At 46.8% G+C, this 15,374-nt stretch overlaps 1 protein-coding gene across 1 annotated transcript in view; it reads right to left on the bottom strand.

Moving 5' to 3' along the window:
* Positions 1–15,374, bottom strand: part of TMEM145 (transmembrane protein 145) — a 167,797-nt gene that overhangs the window by 40,580 nt on the left and 111,843 nt on the right. The window contains exons 8-9 of the mRNA XM_069201402.1: positions 11,510–11,578; positions 10,060–10,140 (exon numbers count right to left, since the gene is read on the bottom strand). Coding sequence (XP_069057503.1) covers positions 10,060–10,140; positions 11,510–11,578 — 150 coding nt within the window. The remainder of the gene's footprint in view (positions 1–10,059; positions 10,141–11,509; positions 11,579–15,374) is intronic.

Raw genomic sequence — 15,374 nt, 5'->3', positions numbered from 1 at the left:
ATAGCCAGAAAAGAGGGTTTGGCTACCTAGGAGAGAGAATAGGCTACTAACACCTGAAGGAGCCTATCAGAAGGAGTCTCTGACGTCACCTGGTGGCACTTGCCACTCAGAGCACTCCAGTGTGCCAGCAGCACCTCTGTTTCCAAGATGGCAGAGGTCTGGAGCACACTGGAGGAGCTCTGGACACCTCCCAGGGGAGGTGCAGGTCAGGGGAGTGGTCACTCCCCTTTCCTTTGTCCAGTTTCGCGCCAGAGCAGGGCTAAGGGGTCCCCTGAACCGGTGTAGACTGGCTTATGCAGAATTGGGCACATCTGTGCCCAACAAAGCATTTCCAGAGGCTGGAGGAGGCTACTCCTCCCCTGCCTTCACACCATTTTCCAAAGGGAGAGGGTGTAACACCCTCTCTCAGAGGAAGTTCTTTGTTCTGCCATCCTGGGCCAGGCCTGGCTGGACCCCAGGAGGGCAGATGCCTGTCTGAGGGGTTGGCAGCAGCAGCAGCTGCAGTGAAACCCCAGGAAGGGCAGTTTGGCAGTACCAGGGTCTGTGCTACAGACCACTGGGATCATGGGATTGTGCCAACTATGCCAGGATGGCATAGAGGGGGCAATTCCATGATCATAGACATGTTACATGGCCATATTCGGAGTTACCATTGTGAAGCTACATATAGGTAGTGACCTATATGTAGTACACGCGTGTAATGGTGTCCCCGCACTCACAAAGTTCAGGGAATTGGCTCTGAACAATGTGGGGGCACCTTGGCTAGTGCCAGGGTGCCCTCACACTAAGTAACTTTGCACCTAACCTTTACCAGGTAAAGGTTAGACATATAGGTGACTTATAAGTTACTTAAGTGCAGTGTAAAATGGCTGTGAAATAACGTGGACGTTATTTCACTCAGGCTGCAGTGGCAGGCCTGTGTAAGAATTGTCAGAGCTCCCTATGGGTGGCAAAATAAATGCTGCAGCCTATAGGGATCTCCTGGAACCCCAATACCCTGGGTACCTCAGTACCATATACTAGGGAATTATAAGGGTGTTCCAGTAAGCCAAAGTAAATTGGTAAAATTAGTCACTAGCCTGTTAGTGACAATTTGGAAAGAAATGAGAGAGCATAACCACTGAGGTTCTGATTAGCAGAGCCTCAGTGAGACAGTTAGTCACTACACAGGTAACATATTCAGGCACACTTATGAGCACTGGGGCCCTGGTGAACAGGGTCCCAGTGACACATACAACTAAAACAACATATATACAGTGAAAAATGGGGGTAACATGCCAGGCAAGATGGTACTTTCCTACACAACCCCCCCCCCCCCAAACAAAGGACAATAAGACTAGCCATGACCTGATGAGTCTTCATTGTCTAAGTGGAAATATCTGGAGAGTCCATCTGCATTGGAGTGGCTACTCCCAGCTCTATGTTCCACTGTATAGTCCATTCCCTGTAGGGATATGGACCACCTCAACAATTTAGGATTTTCACCTTTCATTTGTTTTAGCCAAAGTAGAGGTTTGTGGTCTGTCTGAACAATGAAGTGAGTGCCAAACAGGTATGGCCTCAACTTCTTCGGAGCCCAGACCACAGCAAAGGCCTCCCTCTCTATGGCAGACCAACGCTTTTCTCTAGGGGTCAACCTCCTACTAATAAAAGCAACAGGTTGATCCTGGCCCTCAGAATTAAGTTGTGATAGGACTGCCCCTACTCCTAATTCAGATGCATCAGTCTGGACATAGAATTTTTTAGAGTAACAAGGGCTTTTCAGGACAGGTGCAGAGCACATGGCCTGCTTCAGCTCCTCAAAAGCTTTCTGACAGTTTGCTGTCCATAATACCTTTTTAGGCATTTTCTTGGATGTGAGGTCATTAAGAGGGGCTGCAATGGAGCCATAGTTCTTAATGAATCTCCTGTAATACCCAGTGAGGCCTAGGAAGGCTCTCACCTGAGTCTGAGTGGTAGGGGGAACCCAATCAATAATTGTTTGGATTTTCCCCTGTAGTGGTGCAATCTGTTCCCCACCAACAAGGTGTCCCAGATAAACCACCTTCCCCTGCCCTATCTGGCACTTTGAAGCCTTGATAGTGAGGCCTGCCTTTTGCAGGGCCTCCAAAACTTTCCATAGGTGGACCAGGTGATCATCCCAGCTGGAGCTAAAGACAGCTATATCGTCCAAATATGCTGCACTGAAAGCTTCCAGCCCTTGCAGGACTGTGTTCACCAACCTTTGAAAAGTGGCAGGTGCATTTTTCAAACCAAAAGGCATTACAGTAAACTGGTAATGTCCTCCAATTGTTGAAAATGCAGTTTTAGGTTTAGCATCTTCTGACAATTTGATCTGCCAATACCCTGCAGTCAAATCAAAAGTGCTTAGATACTTGGCAGATGCCAGTGTATCTATGAGCTCATCTGCCCTGGGTATAGGGTGAGCATCAGTTTTGGTTACCAAGTTGAGACCTCTATAGTCTACACAAAACCGCATTTCCTTCTTTCCATCTTTGGAATGGGGTTTTGGTACAAGTACCGCAGGAGAAGCCCATGGACTTTCAGAGTGCTCAACCACTCCTAGTTCTAACATTTTCTGCACCTCTTGCTTTATGCAGTCCCTGACATGATCAGGCTGCCTATAGATCTTACTTTTGACAGGTAAACTGTCTCCAGTATCTATAGTGTGCTCACACCAAGAAGTGGTACCTGGCACAGTAGAGAAGAGTTCAGAGAATTGATCTAGGAGATTTATGCAATGGTCTTTCTGCTCAGCAGTAAGACAATCAGCCAAAACTACACCTTCCACAAGAGCATCTTGTTCTGTGGAAGAGAAGAGATCAGGTAGAGGATCACTGTCTTCTTCCTGTCCCTCATCAGTTGCCATGAGCAGGGTGAGATCAGCCCTGTCATAGTAGGGTTTCAGGCGGTTGACATGGAGCACCCTAAGGGGACTCCTGGCAGTGCCTAAGTCAACTAAATAGGTGACTTCTCCCTTCTTTTCAACAATTGTGTGGGGTCCACTCCATTTATCTTGGAGTGCTCTTGGGGCCACAGGCTCCAAGACCCACACTTTCTGCCCTGGTTGGTACTGAACCAAAACAGCCTTCTGATCATGCCATTGCTTCTGAAGCTCTTGGCTGGCCTGAAGGTTTTTGCTGGCCTTTTTCATGTACTCAGCCATCCTTGATCTGAGGCCAAGTACATAATCCACAATATCCTGCTTAGGAGCTTTTAAAGGTTGTTCCCAACCCTCCTTTACAAGTGTGAGTGGACCCCTAACAGGGTGTCCAAAAAGAAGTTCAAAGGGGCTAAAGCCCACTCCTTTCTGGGGTACCTCCCTGTAGGCAAAAAGGAGGCATGGTAGAAGGATATCCCATCTCCTGCGGAGTTTTTCAGGGAGACCCATAATCATGCCTTTGAGAGTTTTATTAAATCTCTCCACCAGTCCATTTGTTTGTGGATGATAGGGTGTTGTGAACTTGTAAGTTACACCACACTCCTTCCACATGGCCTTTAAGTATGCAGACATGAAATTGCTTCCCCTGTCTGATACTACTTCCTTTGGGAAGCCCACCCTAGAAAATATTCCTAGGAGGGCCTTTGTCACTGCAGGTGCTGTAGTGGTCCTTAAAGGAATTGCTTCAGGGTATCTTGTGGCATGGTCCACTACCACCAAGATAAACCTATTGCCTGAAGCAGTAGGAGGATCAAGGGGGCCAACTATGTCAACCCCTACCCTTTCAAAGGGAACCCCAACCACAGGCAGTGGAATAAGGGGTGCCTTTGGAGTGCCACCTGTCTTGCCACTGGCTTGACAGGTTTCATAGGACTTACAATAATCTTTTGTGTCCTCAGACATCCTAGGCCAATGAAACAAGGGAACAAGTCTGTCCCAAGTTTTCATTTGTCCCAGATGCCCAGCTAGGGGAATGTCGTGGCTAGAGTTAGGAGGAACTTTCTGTACTCCTGAGGAATCACTAATCTCCTGGCAGCTCCAGGTTTAGGATCCCTATGCTCAGTGTACAAGAGGTTGTCCTCCCAGTAAACTCTGTGAGAGTCACTGACATCCCCATTAGCCTGTTTGACAGCTTGCTGTCTGAGACCCTCTAATGTGGGACAGGTTTGCTGTGCCACACTCAGCTCCTCTCTGGCAGGCCCCCCTTCACCCAAAAGCTCAGCAGTGTCTGCTTCAAGCTCCTCTGGTGTAGGTTCTGCACAGGGAGGGAATTCTTCTTCCTCAGAAGTAGAATCCACTGTAGAGGGAGGGATAGTAGGAAGTGGTTTGCTTCTACTAGCCCTAGCTTTAGGGAGCACTTGGTCCATTGTTCCAGGATCCAAGCTTCCCTGTCCTTTTTGCTTTTTGGCCTGAGCCCTTGTCAAAGCAAAAATATGCCCTGGGATGCCCAGCATTGCTGCATGGGCCTCCAACTCCACATCTGACCAAGCTGATGTCTCCAAATCATTTCCTAGTAGACAGTCTACAGGTAAATCTGTGGCTACCACAACTTTCTTTGGACCAGTAACCCCCCCCCAGTTGAGATTAACAACAGCCAAGGGGTGGCTAAGTGTGTTGTTGTGAGCATCGGTTACTTGGTACTGGTGACCAAGTAGGTGTTGTTCAGGGTGGACCAGTTTCTCTATGACCATAGTCACACTGGCTCCAGTGTCCCTGTAGGCCTGAACCTCAACACCATTTATTAGGGGTAGCTGCTTGTACTTATCCATATTAAGGGGACAAGCAACTAAGGTGGCTAAATCAATAGCCCCCTCAGAGACTAACACAGCCTCTGTGGCCTCCCTAACAAGGCCAACCCCAACTAAGTTACCAATAGTGAGCCCAGCTACTCCCTTGGATTGGCTATTAGTAGGTTTGCTCCCACCACCACTGCTATTAGTAGGGACACTAGGGGTAGCAGTAGGGGTTGTAGTGGTAGGAGCATTGGTGCTTTTCTTTGGACAACTGGGATCTGTTGTCCAATGGCCTTTTATTTTACATAAATAGCACCATGGTTTCTTTTCCTTGTTCTGATTAAAAGAGGATTTGGGCCCACCACCCCCACCAGAGTGTTTTTGTGGGCCTGATGAAGACTCATTTTTACATTTGTCCCCACCCTTGTCAGAAGACTTACCATCCTTCTTTTTGTTGCCATCTTTGTCACCCCCTGTATGAACTTTTCTGTTCACCCTTGTTCTGACCCATTTGTCTGCCTTCTTTCCCAATTCTTGGGGAGAGGTCAGATCAGAGTCCACCAAGTACTGGTGCAACAAATCAGACACACAATTATTAAGAAAATGCTCTCTCAGGATTAAGTTATACAGGCTGTCATAATCAGTAACTTTACTGCCATGTAACCACCCCTCCAAGGCCTTCACTGAATGGTCAATGAAATCAACCCAGTCTTGTGAAGACTCCTTTTTGGTCTCTCTGAACTTTATCCTGTATTGTTCAGTGGTTAAGCCATAACCATCCAGGAGTGCATTCTTAAGAACTTGGAAATTATTGGCATCATTTTCTTTCACAGTAAGGAGCCTATCCCTACCTTTTCCACTAAATGATAGCCATAGGATAGCAGCCCACTGCCTTTGAGGGACATCCTGTACAACACAGGCCCTCTCAAGTGCAGCAAACCACTTGTTAATGTCATCCCCCTCCTTATAAGGGGGAACTATCTTGTGCAGATTCCTGGAATCATGCTCTTTTGCAGGATGACTATAGGGAATACTGCTGCTGCCACCATGGGTATCTAAACCCAACTTCTGTCTTTCCTTCTCTAGTTCAAAAGACTGTCTATCCAAATCCAGCTGTTGCTTTTTAAGCTTCAGTCTGGTTTGTTCCACCCTCAACTTATTGAGTTCCCTCTCTAACATTCTGTCATCAGGGTTGGTGGGAGGGACATTCCTAGATACAGAGGTATGATGGGAATGAACAGAAGGAGACCTGTCCCTTACAGAAGCCACCCTAACAGCTTGGCTAACAGAAACATTACTACCAGTATGGTGAGAATAAATGCTTTTGCTATGATGTGAGACAACACTATTTGTATGGTGTGGCTCATCATCATTACCAACTATGCTAGACTGTCTAGTAATGGGCAGGCTTGGAAGTTTCTTTCCTGAATCTTTTCCTGGGGGAGTCCCTGGATCAGATTGGGAACCATTAGCTACTTTTTCAACAGATGGGGCACTTTTAGCCTTATCTTGTTCTCTAAGCATGTTAAGTAACAATTCCAAGGAAGGATTCTTCCCTACACTCAAACCTCTCTCTATGCAGAGACTCCTTGCTCCTTTCCAGCTAAGGTGATCATATGCAATCTTAGACAGGTCAACATTTTGGCCTGTGCCAGACATTTTTAGAGAGAGTTAAAGTGATAGAAAAAGAGAAAAAAGTTTTCAGAACTTTTAGAAAGACAGAAAAAAAACTTTTAAAACTTTTTAGAACTTCTTGAAAGTTTAGAAGTACTTTTCAGCACTTAGAAAAGAGTGAAAAGAGGAAATGCAAAACATTTTAGCTATGTGTACACACACTGAACTTGTTTTGTATATTTTTCTCTCATGAAAAGTACAATGACAAGAGTGGTAAGCAGTCTCAAAGCACTTATCCCACCGCTGCACAACCAATGTAGGAGGCTGGACTGGCTTGTAGTGAGTACCAAGGGGTACTTGCACCTTGCACCAGGCCCAGTTATCCCTTATTAGTGTATAGGGTGTCTAGCAGCTTAGGCTGATAGATAATGGTAGCTTAGCAGAGCAGCTTAGGCTGAACTAGGAGACGTGTGAAGCTACTACAGTACCACTTAGGGGGTCATTCTAAGTCTGGCGGGCGGTGGAGGCCGCCCGCCAGACTTCCCCCCTCCAAAATACTGCTCCGCGGTCGCAAGACCGCTGAGGGTATTTTGGCTTTTGCACTGGGCTGGCGGGCGACCGCCCGCCAGCCCAGTTCAAAAACCCTTCCCACTAGGACGCCGGCTCAGAATTGAGCCGGCGGAGTGGGAAGGTGCGACGGGTGCAGTGGCACCCGTTGCGTATTTCAGTGTCTGCAATGCACTTACGGGGGCCCCTGCAGTGCCCATGCCATTGGCATGGGCACTGCAGTGGCCCCCAGGGGACCCACGACAACCCATACCGCCATCCTGTTCCTGGCGGGAGAACCGCCAGGAACAGGATGGCGGTATGGGCTGTCAGAATCCCAGGGCAGACCGCTGGTTTTCCCTTTCTGACCGCGGCCGCGGCCAAACCGCCGCGGTCAGAATGCCCTGCGGGGCACCGCCAGCCTGTTGGCGGTGCTCCCGCCGACCCTGGCCCCGGCGGTAGTGAACCGCCGGGGTCAGAATCACCCCCTTAGTGTCATATGCACAATATCATAAGAAAACACAATACACAGTTATACTAAAAATAAAGGTACTTTATTTTTATGACAATATGCCAAAGTATCTTAGAGTGTACCCTCAGTGAGAGGATAGGAAATATACACAAGATATATGTACACAATACCAAAAATATGCAGTATAGTCTTAGAAAACAGTGCAAACAATGTATATTTACAATAGGATGCAATGGGGAAACATAGGGATAGGGACAACACAAACCATATACTCCAAAAGTGGAATGCGAACCACGAATGGACCCCAAACCTATGTGACCTTGTAGAGGGTCGCTGGGACTATTAGAAAATAGTGAGAGTTAGAAAAATAACCCTCCCCAAGACCCTGAAAAGTGAGTGCAAAGTGCACTAAAGTTCCCCTAAGGACAAAGAAGTCGTGATAGAGGAATAATGCAGGAAAGACACAAACCAACAATGCAACAACAATGGATTTCCAATCTAGGGTACCTGTGGAACAAGGGGACCAAGTCCAAAAGTCACAAGCAAGTCGGAGATGGGCATATGCCCAGGAAATGCCAGCTGTGGATGCAAAGAAGCTTCTACTTTCCCGCCAAAAGAACGCCAACAAGCCTTGCTATCTGCAAATCGCTCCCAGGGGCCCCAAGACACCCGTTCCCGCGAGCCTCTTCCTGGCAGTGACAACCGCCAGAAACAGACTGGCGGGAAGGGGTTCAGCATCCCCATGGCAGCGCTGCTTGCAGCGCTGCCCTGGCGGATTCGCCCAGCCGGGGGAAAACCGGCGGGAAACCGCTGGTCCCGGTTTTCTGACCTCTGCTTTACCACCGCGGTCAGAATGGGCATGGAAGCACCGCCAGCCTGTTGGCGGTGCTTCCGTCATTCGCGACCCTGGCGGTCAAAGACCGCCAGCGTCAGAATGACCCCCTCTTCTATCACTGATAATCATGAATCCCGGCTACAGGTGCAGCATCAGCTGTCAGCAGCCTTTGATACAATTCATCACAAGTTCTTACTTGAAACTCTTTATTCAAGCATATGCATCAGTGACAATATCTTAAATCTGTCCCCCTGGCAGAAAGAAATTCATTCAGATGGAGTCCCCCAGATCTCTTCCAGATCTAGTCTCCTGCGGTGTTCCTGGGATCTGTATTCACCCCCAAGATGTTCAATCTGTGAATGAGCGACTGGCAGCACTACTTACCAACAAGACATGGGCGCCAGCCAGGGCCCCGATTCACAAAGGTAAACTTAGACCAAAAGTCTAACTTTAGACCAGAAGTCTAAGTTTAGACCTAAAGTCTAACTTTACTCGTAGTAAAGTTAGACTTTTGGTTTAAATTTACACTTTGGTCTAAGTTTACTCTTTTGGTCTAAGTTTACCTTTATGAATCAGGACCCAGTACTCTTATGTCAACTACAACTGAACGTGCTGTCATCTAATAACACCCTTAACCTCAGGCCCTGTCCAGGGGTCCAATGTGTATCTGAAGGGCAACCCAGCACAAACTGAGTTAGTTCTCTTAACTGAGAAGGCCTTGCACCGTTCATACAAGAGTCTCTTCTCAAGCCAGACTGTAAATCCTTGCCTCTCGCTTGCCGGCCCCTCGGGTAATTAGTACGCTATGATGGTCCTCAGTTCACATTGTAAATGTACCTGTATGCCTTTGAGCCCTCACTTATTGGCTATGAATCCTCTTACTGCAGCGCTCTGCTGTGTCTAGGAGCACACATCATAAAAACTCAGTAAAATAAGATATGTAAAATGCTAAGACAAAGGGACATTTGACAATCAGTCAAGAAGCAAAGAAGTGAAAGGTTGCCCACTAAGAGGTTGCACATGTGGCTGAGAAATGATTGCACACACTGGGCCTGATTTCGGCATTGGCAGACGAATTACTCCATCACAGCGGTGACGGATATCTCATCCACTGAAATCTAAGGCGCTCATTTACAAGAAACTGGTGCATCACTCAAGATGCACCAGTTTGCTTGTGCCACCCTGCATCCCCCTAACGACACCATGGTAGTGCTGTATTTACAATACAGCGCACCATGGTGCTCGTTAGCACAGCTGCGTCATAATTTCTGATGCAGTTGTGGCACTTTGCTGGACTAGCGTCAAACATTTTGACGCTAGTGCAGCAAAGTGTGGGGAGGCCCATAGAACAACCCACAGTGACACTTTAACACCTGCCCTGAACAGGTGTTAAAAAATGACGCTAGAATGACGCAATGAAATCTTGTAGATTTCACTGCGCCATTCCTAAGGGCCTCCTTCAGGGGAACGCCTCCCTTGCATACATTATACCTGGCGCAGATATAATGTGGCAGAAGGGTTAACAAACTGGCACAATGGTCCCATTGGGCCAGTTTGTAAATGTGGCGCGGGGTGGGGGACTGTTCTGTGCCACTGTAGCGTCAGAAAAATGACGCTACAGTAGGGAAGGGCGCTTGTAAATGAGCCCCTAAATCTCATTGGATATAATGGGATTTAGATTTCAGCAGATGGGATATCCTTCAACGTTGTGACAGAGTAACTCGTCCGCCAATATCTAAATCAGGCCCACTGTGTTTCCTGGGGAATGGCATGTTGATTGTGTGTGTAGATGTGCTGTGTTATAGAGCAGTGTCTGAAGCAACATTGTTGCTTGACGTGTGCATGTGGACTGTATATGACAGCAGCGTGTCTGGAGCAGGCAGGCATAATTTGCAGCATGACTAGTCGAAATACTTACCCAGGACCTTCAGGCTGGGCTTTCCGACACCATCGTTGGCATACTGTCCCCAGTAAATGCAGAAGAACATCAGGCTCAGAACTAAGGAATTGAAGAAGAGAGATATCAGTGGTCCACTGTGTGTAGTTATTCTGCAATGTTTGAACTCTCGCTCTGTTGCTTAAACTTCAGCAGCATCTCAGGCCTTAGAAGCACATTAATCAGAATAGCCATTCCTCCCATATCACTTGATTACTACCTCTCAAGCTGGCATGTTCTCAAGACCAACCTACAGCAGCAAAATCTCCTATATCATCTGTCATATTCATCAAACATACCATGCCTATCCACCCTCATTTTTATCAGACAAACTTATTGACACATGCCCATTGGCTCGGTGTCCTCTACCGTTACCTGCAGTCATCTTCCGAATCTCCTTTATCCAATCAGAATATTGACAACAAAAATATTGTCTGACATAAATATCATGCCCTAAATGTTGTTTACAAAAATATTGCTCCATTGCTGTATACTGTTTATTTATTTACGCCAACGAGCAATATTTCAGTAAACAATATTTCGGATTTTGTATTTTAGTCAGACTTTTTTACATAGTCATTTTCTCATAGCCACACTCATGTCCATCAGTCGACTCTTGTCAACTCGGACTCATGTCCGTCCCCAGAATCGATTGTATTCCAAATCGCATCCATAAGATCACCCTCGTCTATCCACCTTTATGTCCATCAGCTAAAGCTCCTCTACTTCATCTTATGCCCATTGGAGCAACCTTCCTTCTCTATCCACTCTCATGTGCATCAGCTAAATCTCCCCCAACCTAACTCACGTCCATCATCCAAACCTCCTCTTTACAGTCTCACTTCCATCAGCTAAATCTTGTCCATCAGAGAAGCCTCCTTTATCTGCCCTTGTGCCAGTCAAGCCGCTTGTATCCACATTCAGACAAATGTCTAACTTGTACCCATCAGTGGAAACACCTCTGTCCTGACTCACATCCAGCAGCCAAACCTCCCCTTTCCTCCCTCATGTCCCTCCACTGAATCTACTCTATCCTGATGCACCTTCATTGGCAGAACCGCCTGTCTCCTCCCTTAGATCCAGTAGCAGAACCTCTACTTTCAAGACTTGCGTCTAAGAGCTGGACCTGTCCTCTTATAATCACACACTGCACTCCATTTACAGAACATTTTCAACTCTTATTATCAACTCTATCCTCTTCCATGCTCAACAGCCAAATCTCCTCTCTTCCAACTCAGGCCTGTGAGCTGAACGTCTCCTCTAATACTCACTCACCGCTCTATAGTCATATATCATGACTCGTTTCCAACTTCATGATTTAATGAATCCATGAAAAGAATGGAACAGAAAGGAGAACTCATTAAAGAGAAATGATGACCAGGTAATGGAAGGGAATGTTCGAAAGAACAGGGTATAACTTTTAGGTACTCACCCTCCAGACCCGCTGCGATCATGAACATCTTGTATGTGGTGTGTAAGAGCTGCCTCCCTTTCAGGATGTCTGTAGGGTGGGGGAGAAGTGAGGTCAGCACAGAGAACAGAGAGGATCAGGATTTATTCATAAGGAGGAATGCAACAGCGTACCAAGAGGAGCATCCTGACGAGGGCCAAAAAGACCACCTTGCCCAGGAGAGCAAGAACGTCCTGCCCATGACCCAAGGCCAAGGAGAATGGTCCAGCCCTGCTCACAAGACTGATGACAGCTTTCAGACCATGAGTCCGTAGAGCACATAATTTTAAAAAAAATTTATTGATTTAAAAAACAAAATAACATTGCAGTTCATTAACCTGTCCCATTCCCCCTCACCCCCTAAATAAGGGGAGAGATGTGTCACACCGTGTGCAAATTAATATAAATCCATACATAACATTGAATCACTTAAACAGCATAATTGTTACTACTGCATCAAATTACAGCAGATTAGCATCACAGACATATTGAGAGTATTAATCAACTGTCCCCTCCACATCTTGTCCCGGTTCAGCGCATATTAAACATCTTACCTCAGGAGGGCTCCAATCTAACTAGAAGGTCAGAGATGGTATCCAGCCTTTGAGCCAGAGGAGAGAACCTTACAGACAAGGTAAAGGGAAGCCTTCTGCAGTTGAGAAGTTGAGAATAAGAAGAACGTCTTGCCGATGAGGCTGGGAGGAACGTATTGCTCAAGAACCAGATCAAAACATCTTATGGAGGGAGCGAAGAGGAAATCTCCTACACATGAGACCAAGCAAAACATTCTGTGCTATACGAAGAGGGGAATGTGTTACCCACAGGTCTATGGAAAGCATTCAGAGAACAAGGCTGAGGAGTAAACCCAGCCTCAGTAGGCCAAGAGAAACATACTGCCTCAGGAGGGCTACAATCTACCTGGGACATTGCAGAGGAAATTCTGTCCACAAATAACCTAAGCGACTAAGAAGCCGAGAGGGAGTGTCCGGCTTATAGGGCCAATTGGAGCCATCTCTATCCGAGGTGGAGGGGAACCATCCTGATGGAAAGAACAACCTTCACCAGGATGGAAAGATCAATTTGCCAGGATGGGAGCATCCAGGACACGAGTCTGAGGGGAATGTCCTGACAGGATGTAGAGGCATGAAACACACAGAAGGTGATAGGAGGATGCTTGCAATAAGTCTAACCACTGGCAATCGCTCAGGGTAACATTCCAATCCATCGTTGCTCTGCTCACCCACACACCTCAGTTTGGAACCAGCTATAGGCAAATCAGCCCTGACCCTGCTCCCGTGGGAACAGTACAGCTCGAATTGCCAAGGTTGGTTTGTTGATGGGGCTGACTAGAATATCATGGCCATAAGATGAGGTGTACACCCATGTGAGATGAGCCCTGTGCCTCCTTCCTACCCCTCACCACCATAAAAAAGGGGCTTTTTAGTGAAAACAGTGACTGAACCTCAGATATTTCTTCTGCTTGAATTGAAAGTAAGCAACTTCTAGAGCTAATGCACAAAGAAAACCTTTGTTGGCAAAAATGGCATTCTCCTCTGGGGCGGAGCCGGGGCGGGGGCTGACACTGTGAAGCCCTGTTTTCTCAAATATTGGTAGTGGCTTCTAGGATCTCGACTAGGCTTCTGGTCTTTTTGCACCCTAGAAAGTGTGGCGGTTGTTTCTCTTTCTGCATATTACACACATTATTAATTGATCTTAGTTGTGTTCACACTGTCACCCATCTTGTTAAGACGTCACAATATATCACACAACGACTATTTGCTGTTCTTCATCTTCCAAATAAAGAATTGCAAGACTCACACAGGTACCAAGAGAGTGTTACCAAAGGTGTACTCTTACTGTACCTAAGCAAGGACATTTCAATTGTCCCAGGCTATCATTATACAATATATTCATTCAGGTGCTCAAATAAAATGTGAGAAGGTCTGCAAATTCAATGTATTATTACCATGAGAGAAACTTCAAATATATTCTATAGAAAAATGTTTCCTTTTGCTCGTTCCCTATTGGTGTCTAGCTTGAGAACCATGTACCTGTGTGGAATTTATGAATGTCTGTGCTAGAAGTCCTATAAAAGGATGTGTAGACTTCTATGTGGGAGGAGATCTAATTCTTCTACATTATAAGGCAAATCTATGCCGCATTTTAGAACTGTCAGCAGTTCTCTGTACTTATGATCTGTATGCTTTGATAGTAAATATCCTTATGGCATGTTCTATGTAATTTGCTGATTAATCACTTATGTAAAGCATTGAAATGACAACCCTAGTCTATCATTGTTAAAAGAAGGTTTTAGCGTCTGCTATTGAGCATAAACTAATAAAAAAGTGACGGCTGCAGTGGGGGAGCACCAAAGTCTGTACTTGGACTACGCCCCTGGTCCTAGCCAATTGCACGCCTCGTGAGTTGGACTTTAGGATGAGTTTGAGAGTCGACAACGTACCAATAACAAGCATTTTCAATGTAACGGGTCTCGCATTTGTTCGAGTTAGAGCTATTAGTGTTGTAAAGCAAAAAAAAACGCAGCGCAATAGCGCTATGTAAAATGCAGCACGATCGCGCTGCGTGGTAAATAAACAGATGAAGTAGTCCGGACTACAGGCTGAAAACATCGAGCCTCGTATGTTTTTGGTACTTTACCGGTGCTGTGTAGGTGGGCTAAACACCGGAAAAGGCATGGCATGACGTATGCATGCCTTTCACAAATGAAAGCAAGCGGATTTTTAAAAGGCAAGCCCATGAACCAATGTAAGTGACTGACTTGGCATGGGCTTGGTTTCAAGCCTAAAGAGAGATTACAGAATGGACGGAGCACTTTGTGCTCGCCCATAGAAATCTCCATCCAGTGATATCTTAGAACAGCTCACCGGTCGACAATAACTGAAACATCCCAGAAATACTGCATCCCACTGCCTATAACATATCGAGATCCTAACCTAGCGAAGATTCTTGTCAGGAATATCAACACGGTGTGCCTCAATTGTGGCCAGAGTAGGCAAGGATTCATCACATGGGCCAAGGTACTTTGACATAAATATTAAGGGGGTCATTCTGACCCTGGCGGTCGGTGATAAAGCGGCGGCCAACCCGCAAACAGGCCGGCGGTCCAAAAAATGGAATTCTAACCCTGGCGGGAACCGCCAACACAGGCCGCCACTTTAACACTCCGACCGCCACGGCGGGACCGTCAAACAGCGCGGCGGTCACCGCCAACAGGCAGGCGGCAGACAATGTACCGCCCCCCCTATCACAACTCACCAATCCGCCACCTTTTCCGGGGCGGGAGCCCCGCCGATAAAAACACGGCGGAAACAGACTACGAACGGGAAAACGCTCACCTCTACACACCCCACGAGGAAGGAGGACAGCATGGAGCCCGAATTACACATCCTACCAGCTATTGTCTACCTGCTCATCTACCAGGAGTCAAACGCCGGCGCAGACGACAACGGTGAGTACTGCACCTACGACACAGGCGAGGGGGGAGGAGGAAAGCTTACGGGCACACACGTGAGCCATACACCCACCCCCCCCACCACAAATACCTACACCCCAATGCCGAGCAACAAGTCAGAGTGACACCACACAAACCCCCCGGAATAATGCAAAGACACAATTGAAATGATCTATAAAATATATGTATAAATAGCTCCATTGAAGGAATGGCAAATATGCCATATAAAAGATACAAAAATAAGGAATGAACATAGTCAACAATATATCCTTGGTCAAAAAGTCCTGCACATTCCGTCAAAGTTCCATAGTCCGTGGGCCAATGTGCACAAACACATGGGCAAAGCCCACACAGGAGACCAGATACCATTGGAGA

The sequence above is a fragment of the Pleurodeles waltl genome, chromosome 7, assembly GCF_031143425.1.
Source record: "Pleurodeles waltl isolate 20211129_DDA chromosome 7, aPleWal1.hap1.20221129, whole genome shotgun sequence".
Classification (NCBI taxonomy): Eukaryota; Metazoa; Chordata; class Amphibia; order Caudata; family Salamandridae; genus Pleurodeles; species Pleurodeles waltl.
The sequence above is the reverse complement of the archived record's forward strand: the minus strand, read 5'-3'. Positions and strand labels throughout refer to the sequence as shown.